This window comes from Rhinolophus hipposideros, assembly GCF_964194185.1.
Source record: "Rhinolophus hipposideros genome assembly, chromosome: 10".
NCBI lineage: Eukaryota > Metazoa > Chordata > Mammalia > Chiroptera > Rhinolophidae > Rhinolophus > Rhinolophus hipposideros.
In genome coordinates this window covers 51857992-51875637 of record NC_138056.1, presented here as the reverse complement: position 1 = coordinate 51875637, position 17646 = coordinate 51857992, and the positions used below count along the sequence as shown (strand labels likewise).

Below are 17646 nucleotides of genomic sequence, written 5' to 3'. Positions count from 1 at the left end.
TTCACTTCCTGTGTTCAGTAATCCCTGGGGAGAATTCTAACTGGTCCATCTTTGATCAGGTTCTGCTCTCTGCAAGGGCAGCCAGGGGGCCCAGAACTCTGACTGCGCTGGCTTCATTAGGGTACCCAGCCCAGAACCAATCAATGATGGCCAGGGAGGCAGCGCCCTTTAGGGATACAATTCTCATAGGGCCCACGCATCTTTCAGATCAGCTAATTAATGCTGATTACAAATCACCCCACATTGTAACAACAAAGAGTTTGTTTTCTCTCATATTCCATGACCGCCATGTGTATTGGGAGTGGTGGGAGAGGGGAGGGGTTCCCTCATAGTCCCCCATGCTGACAAATCGTCCCACTGTGCTAATTATTGTACCAGAGCGAAAGAGAACTCGAGAGGGTCCTACAGCTGCAATTAAACCTTCTACCTGGGAGTGGTACACTTCTGCTCACAACCCACGTGCCGCAATTAGTGGCATGGCCCTGTCAGGGTGTGCCACCCCACCTGTGCCTGGGAGGCAGAGAGCCAGAAATAGTTGCCAAATAGCACTGATGACTCTCACAACCCACATGATGGGAGCAGTGGAAAAAGTAGTTCCCAGAATCAGGGAGGTGCTTCCCCAGAATAAGATGGGATGCTGCATGACAAACTTGTGGGCAAGCACTCTAGAGGCCTCCCAGGCCAAGGGAAAGAGCAGTGGGAAGACAGTGAGGTATTAAACACACCCAGGTCTGGCTGGAGCAGAGAGGGTCTGAGGGAAGAGCGGCCAGAGACTGGGATGGAGAAGTCGCCAGGCTGGACGGCAAAGAGAACTGTCTGCTCTAGGGCGGGCTTTGGATTTTGCCCTGAAGGCAGTGGAGACCAACAGCGATATCAAGCCAGGAAAGGCAGGGTCAGGCTTTTAGGAACAGCACTGATGGTGTGAGGATTTGAAGGAAGGAATTGAAGCAGAAAGATGGGGTTAGCCCCGGGACTTAGTGGTAGAATCAGCTGGACTTGGTGACTCTGGCATGCGAGCGCCATTAGCTGTGATCAGACAACAGAGACGGCTCCGTGGAAGTTCCGGCATGTGCCCTGGCTCCTGGAGGAAGAGGAGGAGCTGGTGAGCGTGGAAGGACAGGGAGCCTCTGCAGGCTGATGAAGCTGAGCAAAGACCTGGAGATCGGGGAGCACTCAGGCGGTTGAGAGCAAGGGTTTGTATTTGTCCTCTGCATTCAAATCCCAGAACGTTTGATGGTGTGTTTGAAGAGCTTAAAGGTGAACATTAGTTAAATACAAGCAAGTTTCAGAAAATTGAATAAACTCCCCGCTGATACCACAGACCTCATCAGGTTGCTTTCTGGCACTCGTGGCTCTTTGCGAAATGCTTCCTCCCCTCTCCGGGCTTCCACATGAGCCATGTCTCACAGGCAGAGTTCTCGCACATCCCTGTAAGCACATGATCTTTCTCTGCTGAGAGCCTGCTACCTTCCATCTCCCTCCCGGCAGTTGTACAGTGGTGCCCCACCTGCTCCCCTCAGCCTCCTCTCCGACAAATGTCCCTGCAATGGCAAGGATCCTCAATTCTTTCAAAGACAACTCTCCACGTGATGCAGGTATGGACAGCTCACGTGTGAAGGATTCGTGAGCCCTTGCTTGCCATGCTAACATGGAGAACCACTTGTGAGTGCACTGAGGAAGAACCACAAGAGAGAAGACTGCGGTGCAGCCAGAAAATGGCAGATGAGCTCTCTTCCCGCTTCCCTGTGCAGCAGACTCGTCCGCACCATGACAAGCATGGGGCTGGCATACTGCACCCACAGAGCACCTGTAAGAACAAAATTTGTTTAGGCCTTCAGGAATGAGGACACCCAGTTCAAAGTCCATAGGAAGATTGCATAAAATCGTCTGCTGCCTTTATTTCCCCGTGTGTGCATTAAAAATGCACAGCTGCTCAACAGGAAATGTTCCATTACGCTGTGTGGCTCCCCGGCTGGTCCTGGATGTTGGAGACAGAGAGGAGGTGAGGTGGGAGGAGAAGTGGGGTAAGCACGCCCATGGATTTCCCCCTGGATCTGAGTGTCTCTAGCAGGACATTCCAGATTGTCCCACCCTGTTTATGTGCTTTCTCTATGACGTGTCATTCTATGTGTATAGTTGATTCTGTCGATGAGTTTGTAGGTGTGTCGGGTTTTTTTTTTTCTTTTTAATCTGAAAATTTGTCTTTGAGTTTACAAGCAGCAGCTGCAGCTGACATAATTAAAATGAAATAACCTGCTTCCATCAGTCCTTAGGGAAAAAAGCTTTAAAAAAAATAAAAAAATCCATATTCTAAGTGGACTCAGGAATGTGGTGACTCTCCACTCCCTCTTTCACTTGCAACAAGTTTTACGGCTTTGCTTTTCTCTGGAGTCAGGAGGAGAGAAGGGAATGAACCTTTGCTGAGCACTTAGCCCACCTTAGGCACTGTGCACAAGCCCTGATTTGAATCCAGATTTGATGCTTCACTCCTTTCTCCTCTGCCGTGTGCCCTTCCAGTATCCTGGTAGACCCCAGATCCATCCCCAGTCTGGTCCGATCCTGGGAGGTTTGGCATTATTAAGATGTTATTAAATATGTTGGCACATATAATGGCTTGGATTAGAAACCAAAGCTTTTAACAAAGGAGCAAGGTGAAGTACCCCGTCCTAACGATGCCTTGAGAAGGAAATGGTTTTCAGAGGATCGGACGTGCTCTTAAAGGTGTTGCTTAAAAGTCCAGGCTCAGAAAATAAAATCCCAGAGGAACTGCAGACTCTCGTTATGTTTGGATCTCAGAGCAAGGTAACGGAAGTACAAAGGGGATTAAAGATACAGTGGTCAACCTCTCAAGGACCTCCCAGTCTGGTGGAAGCAAAGACGTGGTGACAAATCATTATATGACACTGGTAATAAGCGGGAAGTCAAGGGTATGAACAACTTGCTATAATTTCAGCATTGTTTTTCCTCCAAAAATCCTTTTTTTTCAATGCAGCACAAACTCATTGTGAGACCAGAATGTTGAACATAAAATATGAGAAGAAATCATAGTGCATTTTTTTGTATGTATCAAGGGTCTGGCACTTAGTCTCTCTAATCCTTTGCTATCATTCCCACCTGATTATGAAGAAATTTAAGGAGCTCATTGGTTTGCCCAAGGCCTCGTAGCCGGCCACTGAGCAAAGTGTGGTTCAGACCCACTTTATCTGTTTTCAAAGTCCCTGCTCTTGTCAGGACACCTCTAAGAAAACCTGCACCCCAATGTTAGGTGTACAGCCCACTCTCACCATGTCTTGTGTTTAGAATGAAAACGTTTTTTTTTCTCCCCTTGGAAAAAAAAAAGGAAAAAAGCGTTACAGCAGGCATCTTGCTGGGAGTCATTCATGACATCATCTCCATCTGCAGGTATGGCCATCCAGTTCGAGTGCATTGAGTTGTCTGGGCAATCCTTCCAATAATATGAATTCAGCCCAGAGCATAGAAATACTCATACATCAATGAGGAAACAGATTCCCTGCCTCCAAAAGATGTCCTCCTGGGCTCCTGGATCTACTTCTCCTGCTACCACGCCTTAGCTGAGAAGGGCGAGATGGAAGCCAGTACTCCTAGCAAGGGAGGAGCATGGTCTCCTGCTACCTTTGAAATTCTCTGCAAGACACCAAAGTCAGTGTTGTTTGGGACCCAGCTCAAAGCATTATCTTATCTCCTTGATTTGTGGTCACTTTGGGGAAAGGCACTCTGTACCTAATTCCACTGGGGGTGCTTGAAATGCAGCCCAGGAAGTGATCATACATCCACTCTCCCTCGGGCAGGCGGAGAGGTGCACTGGGAGTAGAGGTTTATTGGCAGTATCAGATATGCAGGTGTCATGCTCAGTGTCACAGCACCCTTTATAGCTCACCTGGAAAGAACAGGGTTCAGATCTTGTCCCCACCACTTCCCAGCTGGGGGCCTAGGGGAAAGCAGCTTAAATTTCCTGAAACCTCCTTTCCTCATCTGCAAGTCTGGAAGGATAATACTTGCCTCCTGCAGTTGTCTAGAAGGTTTAATGAGATCAAATAGGTACCAGCACCAAACACTGTGCCCAATGCTTGACACACAAGTAGGAGCTTCCTGCCCCAGGCACCTCCCTTTCCGATTTATACTGTGCAAGACTTGCCAGATTCATCTTCCTACAGCAGATGTCCAACTGGGTCACATCTCTGCTCAGAAGCCCTCGATGGCTTTCTAGTATTGACTGAATCATGGCCATCTTTTCTGGAGTGTCATTCAGGACCCTGTCTGTTGGAACCCATATCGCCTGTCAAGTATGATGTCCTCTACTTCCCTCTACGCAGCCCCCATTCTGGAAAGCTGAGCTCCGCACTCATTCTTTGTCACTCTTTCCCCTCCGTGCTTCTGTTGCCTTATAGGAAGCACTGTGCCCTGTCCCCATGCCACCCACCTAACATGCTACCTCTGGTGCAAGATTGAGCTTAAGCGTTATGGTGTCCAATACCTGGTCCCTGATTTGTCAGCCAGGGGGACCTCTTCATTCCTCGGTCTTCTCACTGGGTTTTATCTGTATCTCTCTTACAAAACTGTCAAGCATTATAATTACTTGTGGCCAGGTCTTATTTTCATTGCAAGCTTCCTGAGGGCCGATTTGTTTGAGTCCTCAGTGAATCCTGTACAGCAGCTAACACTCAGTATATGAATGAAGGAGTGAGTAAGTGAATGAATAAATACCACACTCCTTTTCTTACTGGATTTCCCCTCCATAAAAATGCTACTAGTACAGAAATACTTCTAAAACCTTTGGTCAAACCATGAGTATTTTGGTTTCATTAACAGTCATTGTGACGCTTATTGGAGGTCCTTTGAAAAAGAGGGAACTCAGGGATATGAATTGAAAAGGAAATGAACAGAAGGAAAGGCTTTGAGGTTTTCCCTGAAGCCACGGCAAAGATGAGGGTAGAGGAGGAGTAAAGCTGCAGTTCTGCAGCTTCTTCAAGGGGGAGGGATCGGAAGGTACTGAGGAGAGCCTGACACACACGTGATGGAGGCAGATTGGAATTGTATAGCTTGGGCAAAGGAGAGGGTTTGAGAAAGACCCTGAATGTTTCAACCAAGTCCCTGGATGTGACTAGGACCCCAGCCGGACCCTTGGGGGCAAAGCCAACAGCTGAGTCCTAAAGTCCACCAGGCACTGGGCACCTGGGGAGAGGACCAGACAGAAGAAAGGGCCTCTTGCCATGTCCACGGTTACAGCAAAGCTCGTTCCTGCTGCTTTCTGGTCCTGTAGAGGGTACATTTGTAATGAACAAGGCAGAGTAGAAATTAAGAGCAGAGTAGTCATGATTATTTTCCTCAAGATGCGTAAAATAACATTCGTACCCTCCGTAGTGTCCTGCCTGTTTTGTATGTTAGTGAATATGGTATGATTTATAAGGACATTTCCAGGCTGACCTCCGAACTTTGTCTTAATTCTGCTTTGGCTATCGGGTCTTCTACCCAGCCTGCCCCCCTGCACCCCTCCCAAGGAAAAGAAGGGATACTCTGCACTTGAGCAGAGCCTGGTGACCTTTCCTGCCTAATATTTTACACTTTGATGAGAATAGCGAGAATTTTTACAATAAAGAAATGTATGCAATGCAAATGAAGCTAGAAAAATTTCACACTTTGGAGCAATTCATTTTTAATGGAAGTGACCAGTTACTCCTCACCTTACAGTAGACCGTAATGCCTTTTAGTTGGGGTCCTCCATACATTTGACAAATACGGATTCAGGGAATTTCTCAAATAATGGCTTTTTACCTCAGATTTCCAAATGTGTTCTTCATGCTCTGTTCTTTAGCCTAGTAGGTCTTTGATATAAAGCCATGTGTGGTGTTGGCACTGGGTGAGTGTGGTAGTTGGTGCAGTGGAAAGTACCCAAATTGTGCGTCTTTGAGGGCCTGTGTTCAGAGTCTGTGTTTAGACCCCAGGTCCTCCTCTTGCAATGAATGAGGCAAATGACTTAAAACCTTTCAGCCTCCCCTCATCCTTCTGTGCGTGGGATGGGATTTCTTTTATTCATTTCACAATCCTTATCATGTGCAGATAGCTCCTTGGGCATTGGAGATCGGGAATGAATCAAACTCAACATCGTAGAATTCTAGCGGGACAAAGGACTACACGTGTCACCTAGTTCAGAGTTTACCTCTTTCAGATGAGGAAAGAGAAGCTCAAGATGATATGGGGAAACAGAAGAAGACTCACTAGAGCTTCCTAAGAAAGTTGCATAGAGGAAGTTTGTGTGGGGTTTGCAGAGTGTTTGGGACCCGCTTGCTTCTCTGTGTGGCTGAGGAACTAGGAACCCATCTCCCCCCTGGTGTGTGTTTGCAATGCCTGCTGGGGAGAGATTTGTGAGAAAGGGTGTGGGCCATCTGGCCACCTCACTCAGTTGGGTCTGTGTTCTCTGCTTCAACAGAAAAGATCCTGCCCTTTCCTCCAGGATCGGATGGCCCTGGAAAGAGGGCTCCGGGGCCCACGAACCCTGCTGATTCTTCAGAACACACTGACATGGAGCCAGGTCAGTCCCCTCTTCTGCTCTGATTTTTCTGCGTCACCAACTTGATGCAAAATACCACCTCAGAATCCTAAGCCATGATGGCTTTTTGGTTGAAGACATTTGCCACTAAGCAGCTTGAGAAGTGGAGGAGGTCAGGCAAGAGTGGGGGTGGCCTTCTCGGGGAGCAAATGCAGGAGGAGGACTGGTGCGTGCTGGAAGCCAAGACAGCAGCCGACAGGGTGGGAGGAGAGGGCAGGCGAGAGCCACACATCCAGCCGGGAAGTGATGGAGGAGCTGGCATTCAGGGGCAGGTCCAGGACTGTGGAAGCAGCAGTGACAATAGTGTTCATTCTAGGCTGCAGGAGACCAGAGGCAGGGTCCAGAGTTTGCTGGTTACATTTCAAGCTGAGCTAGAGTGGGATCAGAGGCATAGTTGAGAATGGGGCAGGAGGAGGTCAGTGGGTGGCTGCCCAACGATCCAGCTGGCCAGGATGGCTCCCGGGAGGCTTTTCTTCATACTGCTGTGCGGAAGAGCAATGACAACAACAATAGGAAACACCCGGGTTGGGTGAAAAAACTACAAGGATGTTTCGAGCTAGAGGAGAAAAAATGGCACAGAGAAAGGTGGAATCATAATTAGAGGCGGGGTCAGGGAGAAGGCATCTGAAGAGGCAAAGGAGCAGCACCCGGGGAACAAGCCTTTATTGAAAACCTACTAGCAACCACGCAATTTTTCTTATCCTCCGAGCCATTTTGCCAAGTAGAAGTCTGAGCCTTCTAGGCTCAGTTATGTGGCAGTAATAAATTTACTCCAGAATCTCAGTGGCTTAACAGAGCGAAGGTTTATTTCTTGTTCGTGCTACATGTCTAACTGAGACGGGTGAGGGGCTCTGCTCTACCTGGTGACTCGGGCTAGGCTGATGGAAGCTTGGCTGTATTTTAGGTGTGCCACTTGGAACCTGTGGCCACCTTGGTCTCTGTAGCACGGGAAGCGGTAGCTGGCTTTTACATGCTTCAGCCCAGAAGTGACGCACAACCCATCAACCAGCACTAGTCACATGCTCCTGCCTGATTTCTAGGGCTCTGGGAAAGGGGGGAAAGACGTGACTGTTTGATGAGCAATAACTGCCTCTGCCACAGTAGATAGTATTGTTTCCATTTTACAGATGAGAACACTGAGGCTCAGAGAAATTAACTATCTTCTCTGAGGTCTCCCAGCTAAAAAGTGTTAGAGCCTAGACCTTACATAGCCTCTGATTCGATCATTTACTCGTATGTAGCTTTTCAATGAAGACATATTGAATATTAAGGATGGGCTCTACACCAGGCCAGACTCTGGGGATATAACAGGTAACAAAAGCAAAGGTAGCCTCTGCTCTCAGCCTGAAGAATTTGTAACTACAAACAGGGACACATGCTCAGCAGTCGAGACATATGGTTCTCTGAAGGTTCTCTTAAGGTTTTTAGCTTTTCCTATAGAGGGACAGGTAAAATGGGGTCCCTGTATTGAGGCATTGTGCCAAGTACTTGAGTTATTTATGACTTCCACAACCCCATGAGGTAGTTCTTACAATTCCACTTTAAAAAAATCCATTTTTAATATAAGAAAATTGAGGTTCACTCAGCGAGGGAAGCGAACTAAGCTGCAGGTGACTCTTCAACCCCATCCGGGCTCACTTGTGATGACATGAAAGTTAAAGTAAAAAAATTGAATCTCATCCCTCACTCCATCTAAATCTAAGTGTGATCCCCTCTTCTTGCTCTACATCCATCCATCCAGGGCCATTCTCCTCCTGGTCCCCCAAACATCCCATGGATGTCACGACACATGAACACAGATCTCACTGCCCACGAGAGCTTCTTGGAGCCCAGACATGGGGTCCCTCCTTATAGCTGGGCTAGAGCAAGGAGTATTGAACTCAAGGAGGGAGGGAAGACATTGCAGAAATACAGGTAACGGGATCTGAGTCTGACAGGATGGGGTTGAATCTGAAATTTGACACAGGCAGATTCTTCTGTCTATAATGTGCTCCCTTTTCTCTCCAGCCTCGTGTCCCCCATCCCTCCCCTTACACTCTGTGCTATATTTATACTGACCCCATCACTTCTGTTCCCTCCTCGGCACATCTCACAGCTGGATTATTGCAGTAACGTTCTCAGGCAGCTCTGCTGCCCCCTTTCCCTCCTGGGGTCAGGCATGGAGGTACCGGTTAAAACACTAGTCCAATTAGATAAGTCCTCTGCTCCTAACCGTCCATGGCTCCCCATCTCACGCAGAGGAAAAGCCAAAGGACCCACCATGACCCACCAGGGACATTGGCCTCTTGGTTATTCCTTGAACCATGAACACACTCCTGTCTCAGGGCATAAGGCATACCAGCCTTTGTGCCACTCTCGGGGAAAGCTCTTGAGGCAGAGGGAAGAGCAGTGAACAGACCATTCAAGTGAGCAGAGCACACATGAGGCTGAAAGGTCCTGAACAAAAGTGTGTTTTCTGTTCAAGGAACGGCAGGAGGCCAGTGGTCTGAGCCAAGTGGACATGGTGGAGGTGAGAGCAGGGGGCCTGCTCTGACCACCCTGTACAAACAGCAATCTTCCCCATCCAATTCTTCCTGTGCCCTCTTCCATTTGATCTTTTCTACTTAACGTGTGTCTCCACCCGATGCATTATATGTTACTCTGTCAGTTTGTCTGTTTTCTGTCTTTTCCCGTTGGCAGGTGAGCTTCACGAGGTCAGGGACTTACTTATTATTGTCCCCTGCAGTGTTCTTATGCTGGGAACACTGGCACTCATTAAATATACATTGAATGAGTGAATGGGTAAACAAGTAATTGCACAAAAGACTGCTTATCGTTACTTGCTTACACTGTTCATAGGATTCTTCCTTTACGTACCCCGTTACCTCTTCTGGGAATGTCCCCAGTGCCTCTCTCTCCCCACTCACTCCTTCATTCTTTGTCACTCACTCTGCCTGCCCAGAAGGGTGAAGTCCGTGCGGCACCTGGCACAGGCATTCTCCATCCATCCCCGGGAGGCGAGGGCTTTCAAGGGCAAGAATAGCCCCTCATCTCTGAGCCCCCAGTGCCTGGTGCACAGCTGGAGTCCAGCTACTGTGTTGGCCTGAGCAGAGTGGACCAGAGCACCGTGTGGAATTAGAGCCCAGGGACCTCAGTTCTCCTTCTCCATGTGTCCCCCTTATCCTCATTCGGGAAGCAGGAACCGTTGTCGCCAGCTGGGTCTCCTGCTTAACGGCTGCCTGACATCAGGAAGACCATCAGGAAGACAAGGCAAATGGGACACTAATGAAATTCAGAGAGAAAACTAAATCGGGAGGTGTTGCAAACACCATGGAGGAGGGGGATATGATTTAAAAGGATCTTTCCAGAGTGGGAGGTGGAGCGGGGGAGTGTAGAGAGTGCTGGAAGATGGCATCACACAGGCCCCCCTGTGGCACCTACATGGGGTGGGGTGGCCTATATGATCACGGTAGGGGCTTCACTTTTCTAACTTTAAAACAGGAGCCTTTTCATTGATTGACTCATCATTCGTTCATGCCTTCCCACCAACTTGCAGAAAAAGATTTGAGTGGGTTAACGATTTTCATTTGATTAATTAATGAAGACCAAGAACATTTAATGCAAAGCTAAGGTAGAATGTAAGAGAGGAAAAAGGGATGGGGAGAAGAAAACGATTATCAGGTCCACTGAGAAAAGGGGGTCCTGAGAAACAGTACTGGGCTCTTGGGACAAGCAGCTGAGGCCATGAATGCGACAGACTTCTAGAGATGGAAAAGCTTTGGACAGTTGGTAATGGTGATGACCAGTGTTTCAAGTTCATTGTTCATTCCTTCAGGTATAGGCATTGACTATGTGCTGTGTGCCAGGGACACCCCCCCACCCCCGCTTCCAAGCGGTACTTTTTTCTCTATATCTCATGGAATGTTCACAGCACCCTGCAAGATGGTGTTTTAAAACTCATTTTAGAGATGAGGTGACTAAGGTTCAGAGACTCTGAGCCGTCTCTTCAGCAAATGGTGCTGGTACAACATACACATGGATCCCTTCCTCACACCATATGCAAAAGTTAACTCAAAATGGATCATTGGCCTAAATTTAGGAAGTAAAACTCGAAACCCTTAGAAGAGAGCATAGGCATAAATGTTCATGATCTTAGGTTAGGTAATTGTTTAGCACATACAAAAGGGGAGAGGGATAAAAATACATAAATCGGATGTTATCAAAATTAAAATTTTTTGTGCTTCAAAGAACATCACAAAGCAAGTGAAAAGACAACCACAGAAAGGGAGAAAATATGTGCAGTCATAGATCCGATAAGGGACTTATATCTAGAATACATAAAGAACACTTACAACTTGTCAATAGGGGGACGAAAGGCCTAATTTAAAAATAGGCAAAGTATTTGAATAGACATTTCTCTAAAGAAAATACGGAAATGGTCAATAAGCACATAAAAAGATATCCACCATTTTTAGCCAGCAGGGAAATGCAAACCAGAGACATTGAGTCATTTGAGGGCCCTGCCTTTCTAACACCAAAGCCTCCTGACCACACACCACCCTGAGCCTGGGAAAGAGGTCACAACTAGGATAGAAAGGGGACCTGGACTACTACTGGGTTCTCACAGGAAGAGGAAGGAGAGGGAGGGACAGGGAGAGGTGGACAAGACAGAAATGTCCTTCAGGAAAAAGACTGCCCAGGGGTCTTTTCCAAGCAATGGGCAGAAATCGCCATTTGAGAGGACTTCCCAGGGCCAGTTGCACACTCTGCCCTCTTCTGTCCTTTTTATACTATGTCCTAAAGCAGTGGTTGTAACTCTCTGGTTTCAGAAGCCTGTTTTATACTTTAAAATTTAAAAACCTCAAAGAGTTTTTGTTTATGAGGTTATATCTATGGAAGTTTGGCATACTAATAATTAGCACTGAAAAAAATGCTACAATTGTTATTTATAGCTTATTTAAACCAACAACAATAAACCATTACATTACCACAAATAACATATTTTCTTTTCTTTTCTTTTTTTTTTAAGGGGAACAGGACTTTATTGGGGAACAGTGTGTACTTCCAGGACTTTTTTTTTTTTTCCAAGTCAAGTTGTTGTCCTTTCAATCTTAGTTGTGGAGGGTGCTGTTCAGCTTCAAGTTGTTGTCCTTTCAGTCTTAGTTGTGGAGGGCACAGCTCAGCTCCAGGTCCAGTTGCCATTGCTAGTTGCAGGGGGCGCAGCCCACCATCCCTTGCAGGAGTCGAACTGGCAACCTGTGGTTGAGAGGACGCGCTCCAACCAATTGAGCCCTCTGGGAGCTCAGCAGCAGCTCAGCTCAAGGTGCCGTGTTCAATCTTTTAGTTACAGGGGGCGCTGCCCACCATCCCTTGCGGGACTCAAGGAATTGAACTGGCAACCTTGTGGTTGAGAGCCCATTGGCCCATGTGGGAATCGAACCATCAGCTTTTGGAGTTAGGAGCATGGAGCTCCAACCGCCTGAGCCACCAGGCTAGCCCAAATAATATATTTTTATGAAAAATGAGTTTTCTCAAACAAACAAACGTATGGGGTGACATTGTTTTATATTTCAGCAAATCTCTTTAATATTTGGCTTAGTAGAAGATATATCTGCTTCTGCATTCAATCTGGAAAACTCTACTGTAAACTCATAAGAGAATGAGAATGAAAAGGGCAGATAGTGGCGTAGCATTATTATAAATAGTTTTGATCTCACAGATGTCCAGAAAGGGTCTTGGGGATCTGCAGAGATCCCTGGACCGCACTTTGAAAACTGTGGGTGCAAAAAATAAGTCCCTTGCTACAGAGGTCAGCAGGGAGTGGAAAGAAATGAACTGTGAACCTCATAAAGAGAGAAAAGGAAATGAGGACAGTCTTAGTGGAGAGGGGATGGGAATTCTCCTGGACTAAAGCCAGGCTGCCCTGGGGATGTTGCACATGATATTCTCTTGGCCCAGAATGCTTTCTCCCATCTTGGTCTACTTATCAAAATCCTTCTCATGCTTTAAGGTTCATTTAGGGGTACCTGCCTCTGGAAAGCCTTTCTTACTCTCCTTAAAATCCTCAAGGCTGGGGTAAGCCCTTTTCCATACCAGGACCCTCATCCGGGCCACAGTAGGTGAGCACCACTGCAGAAGCGTGGTTGGAAGGGCAAGACCTGCTGGTGGAAGGCCAGGAGGAGGAGCTGGAACTTTTTGTTATTCTTTTCTGAGAAGTTAGAAGAAAGACGTTGGAGTCTTTTGCATACGCATCTACTGGATGGTGTACAGAAGACTGAGGTCACCATCATGCAGAAACAAATTGTCCGCTACTAAATCTAATTCACTAGCAAATAAAGCATGATCAGTTATCTAGAAAAGAAGGGGAAATGAGGAAAAGGAGGAAAGAAACTAACAGCTAATTGGGCACTCCCAGGCATTCGCCATGTTATCTAATCATCACAACAGGTAGGTGGTCTTTTCCCTCCAGTTTACAGATGAAATACACTGAGGCATCCCCCCACCAAGGATTCCTTGCTAAAAAGTGTCAGGGCTGGGATTCAAAAGCAAGTCCGTCTACTTCTAAAGCCCATGATTGCTGTTCCCATGACTCCACGTGAACTTGGTACCATTTGCTTGACCCAGAGTGTTTACCGCTACATACTGCTCTTTTTAAAATGTGTTTCTATTTTATCGTTCCAAATACACTTTTTAGCCTGTGGAAAGTTGAACAGGAATACCAATTATGCTTCTTTGTTCCACCCTCTTGGAGTCTACTATGGCAGCTTCCCTGCACACAACAGACAATCAATAATCCCCACTTTTGTATCGCTGACTGTTCATAGAGGACATGGCCACAATTGAGATATTAACCCCGAGTTACTATTAACTAGAGTTATTATTGACGCAGCGATTATTGAGTGCTCAGCCCCTGACAGAACTGTCATCCTGTTAGTGGTAGGAACCTGGCGGGACAAAGGGCTTGGGACAGATATATTATTTTTCTCACGGTCAGGTTGGAGAAACAATCTTAAATGGGACACCCTGGTTCTTAGGTAAATACTGAATAAGGGCAAAGAAGGTTCATGAGGCTAAGACAGTGCGGTCGCATATGGGGTGGGTTATGTCAGGATAAGGTAAGCAATGATCAATGACACTTACTGAACCCTTACTGTGGGTTAGTATCTGTGCTAAGCACGCTGTGTGTTTTACCCTCATTATGACAACCGACATGTTTTTGGCTCTATATGGTAGAAATACCCTCATTTGCAGTGATCAAATAGAAATGCAGAGAAGTGTCTTGCCTGGGGACGTAGACGTCCTCGTGGATGGTGGAGCTGGCGTTTAGAGCCAGGGCTGTCGGAGTACCATCCTCTCTTCCACCCAGGGAGAAAATGCTGAGTTTGTCCAGGTGGGACGCCAGGCTCTAGCGGGGGAGGAGCCGCCGGGCTGGCAGTGGTACTGCGGCCACTCCATCCTGTGGTTTCAGGCTCGTTTCTTCCCAGACCACCTGTCTGTCCTCTGAAGTTCCTCTTCCCTCCCCGAGTCAGTCGGCACCTTCGGGCTTCACTCAGAGCACCTGGACTGCTCACCCCCTACCAGGCCACCATCACCTTCCAGGACCCAGCATTTGATGGTCTTAGGGAGGAAGAAGAAAGAGCAAATGACCGAAGGGGAAATCCAAAAGGTGCCAAAGATGCAGCTTGAAACCCAGGATTTCCCTGTTTGCTCGACAAAGTTCCCTGTTTGCTCGACAAAATCCCTGTAAGGGAACCACCCGTGTTCCCAACCCCCTGTGCTTTGGGAAGCGGGTGTGGCATTCTGCCTTTCCCTGAGGCCTGCGCAATGGGGGTTGGCAGAGTGATGCGCCCTACTGTGGACGTCACTGCCCTTCGGAATGTGGTCCTTAGTTACCTGTCCCCATCCTCAGGGTGGGGCTGCTGTGCAGTCCTGGCTGCACAAAAGGAGCACAGAGCTATCTCCAAGCCGAATGCCTGGCTCGTTTCTAAATGGGAAGGTCAGTGTCCCCCTCGGTGGATTCAATGTCCACACCCTCGTAATGGTAGGGCTTGCTTCCTGTTGCTAATTGCGTCTTCAGCAGCACATCTCCGTGGTCAGTTTCGCCAAGCAGCCAAGGTCATGGTGTGAAGGCCATTTTCTGCAGCTGTGAACCTCTATCACTATTGCCTTGACTTACCTGCTGTGAAATGGATGCATTTAGACATCTTCCACCCACACTGCTTTTGTAATAGCTCCCCTGGTAGGGGGAAAAAACAACAACAAAAAACAGTGAGTCCACATCGATAAGGATAGAAGAATCCTGTGCCTCTTTGGAGTCTAACCATGGCGGAAAAGCCAAGTGTGCAGAAAACACTCCAGAGGTGAGAAGAGACATTTGTTGAGTACCTATTATATGTCAGCCACTGCGCTAGGCATTTCACAGTCCATTTAACCCTCACAACTAGCAGTGAGGTAAGCATTGTTATTTCTGATTCACAGATGGGGCCATGGAGCTTCAGAGAGGGTCACACAGCTGGGAAGTGGGGGAGCCTGGAATCGAATCAAGGTCATCTGCTGCAAAGCCCAACTTCTTCCCAATGGGTTGAAAATAATAAGAACAACTGCAGCAAGAACTACCATTTGTGGCATGTTCACTACGTGCCTGACTTGTATTAGCTTGTGTAATCCTGACAGCAACCCGGTGATGTTAGCTACTACTGTTATCACCCCCATTTTCCTCCTGGGGAAACCAAGGCACAGAGAAGTACCCTGAGAATGAAAAGTTTTCTCAGCGTGGGTGGCTCAGAAAGTTAGCCCCAGCACTCTGTCCTTGTGTGCTGCTCTGCCGTAAATAACTCTGAACATAAGCACAGGCCTTGCTCATAGGATGTACTGAATAGTACTTGGTTATTGATAGTGCACTTCATGGCGTTCTTCTCACCCCACGGGAACGGGCATTCTGGTTGGTGTTAACCACCTATGCTAGCCATTGAGCTGCCCTTGCTGTGAGAGACTTCTGTAAGCCCGGTTGCCTAGAACTGGAATCCCAGTGGCTAAGAGTCAAGCATGTTAGATGAAGATAACGTGCAGTAGAAGGACCAGTGGAGTCAGACCAATGGAGTCCAAGCCTGGCTTGCCAGTTCTGGACTCTGGGCAAGTTACTTCATCTCTCTGGGCTTCAGTTTCCTACCATGTAAAATGGATATAATAAGAGCCCACACCTCAATGGGCTATTACAAGTGTTAAAAAACAATCATATGAAATGTTTATAATCAGAGGTAGCACAAAACAAACAGGTGCCCAACAGATGTGATCTGTTTATTATAGAATATTATTAGTTAATAGAGTTATTAGACTTAAGAGGTGATCTAGTTCCACCCTTTCAGTTACAGATGAGGAAACAGAGGCCCAGAGTCAGGCAGTGATTGGCCCAGGTCACACAGCATTTTGGTTCTCTGATTCCAATTCCGGGGTTCATTCTGATACTGCCAGCCCTATTTAGAACAGCCTCAAGAAGCCCACCCATCAGTCTCATTTCTAGAAGTTTAGTTGGCTCTCTTTCAGTCTGCTTTATCCTTTTTTTTGATAGTCTGTTGTTCTGTGTTTATGCTTTCACTATATACAGAGAGTGCCAAAAAAATGTATACACATTTTAAGAAAGGAAAACTGTATTAAAATTGTAATACTCAATATATACCAATAATAAAAGATGAATATGAGTCACGTTTGACTTCAGCAATTACAAGAGGTGCTCAAAGTGGTTACCATCAGTGTCCAGACATTTCTTTTTTTTTTATTATTTATTAGTTTCAGGTGTACAAGACAAGGTAATACTTAGACGTTCATCATTTATATCCCTCACACTGTGAACCCCCCTCCCCCATCCACTATCCCTCCGACCTCACACCGAGCCATCACATTATATATATAAAATTATAGTTGGCATTCATTAATGTTTAGCTTCTGGTGTACAATGCCATGATCAGGTATCCACAGTATCCCTGAGGTGGTCTCCCAAATAGGACGCACAGACATTTCTGATTATGGCGAACTACTGCTTGAGCAACGTTGACCAAAGTGTCTACTTGTATATATTTTTTGACACTCGCGGTGTATGTATGCATGTGTTTTTGTGTTGTTAAGGTCTAGAATCGACCTCCCCTCAATTGGACAGAGGACACACGCGATAATGCAAGTCACACAGCGAGGTTTATTTCCAGCTAGCTGGGGTCCAAGTATCTGCCCGACGCAGCGGGTTTCAACAAGGACCCCGAGCACTCAAAGCCAAGGGTTTATATAGCATCTTTAAAGCATCTAGTAATTTTCCATAGCTTCAAAGAGTATACATATCATGGGCTTGTTCCACATTCTGGGGATTTGACAAGATAAGCTGGCTTGTACCCCACCCAGTCGGCAGTTAACAAGATAAGCTCTTTTCAAACAGGACATCTGGTCCACACCCTGTTAAGGTCATCCAGAAAATGCTTCCTTTCTTATGCTAACCTACTCTTACAGTGTGTGTATATGAAAAATATATTATATATATATATATATATATACATATATATATATATAAAATATGCACATTTAACTCATTTCACTTTCTGAATCTGATCATTTCAGTACCTGTAGTATTCATAGGCATGATTAATTTATTCATTATATCTACTGTCTCTTACTCATGGTGGCTTGTTTCCTCAGGAGTTCCCATGATTTTTTAAATTGTGAGTTTGTGATTGTTCAAACTTTGTAGGACTTCTTTGAGACCTGAATTGAAAATGCATTGCTACAGAAAGAATTTGCGTTTGCTTCTGCCAGGTGGCTGGGGAACCATCAAGTTGGGGTCACTTTACATTAAATTCTCAGCTTAGACTTGGTTTTGTTTTGTTTTCCTGGCCATAAGGTAATAGCTAGTCAAGTTCCAGACCCATGTGAGGGCCATTTTTTGATTGAGAATTCCCCTCTGCCCAGCCCTAGGGTCAAGTTTCCTTACTGTCTCCTACTATGCGGTCGATTTTTTTTTTTCTGATTCACCCTTTCACCGAGGTGTAAATACTAGCCTTACATGAGGATCTCAGTTTGAAATCCACCTTTTGAAAGACTTTGACCTTGCTTCTTTC

General features: G+C 46.6%; 1 protein-coding gene across 11 annotated transcripts in view; it reads left to right on the top strand.

The window, feature by feature from the left end:
- The window catches only part of TENM4 (teneurin transmembrane protein 4), a 985233-nt gene that overhangs the window by 480327 nt on the left and 487260 nt on the right, over positions 1–17646 (top strand). For 9 of the 11 annotated variants that reach the window (XM_081062099.1, XM_081062097.1, XM_081062096.1 and 6 more), the window contains one exon: positions 6449–6550. The exons of the other annotated variants lie outside the window; for them this stretch is intronic. In XM_081062099.1, the coding sequence (XP_080918225.1) occupies positions 6541–6550 (10 nt within the window). In that variant the 5' untranslated portion in view covers positions 6449–6540. The remainder of the gene's footprint in view (positions 1–6448; positions 6551–17646) is intronic. 11 annotated transcript variants of the gene reach the window in all.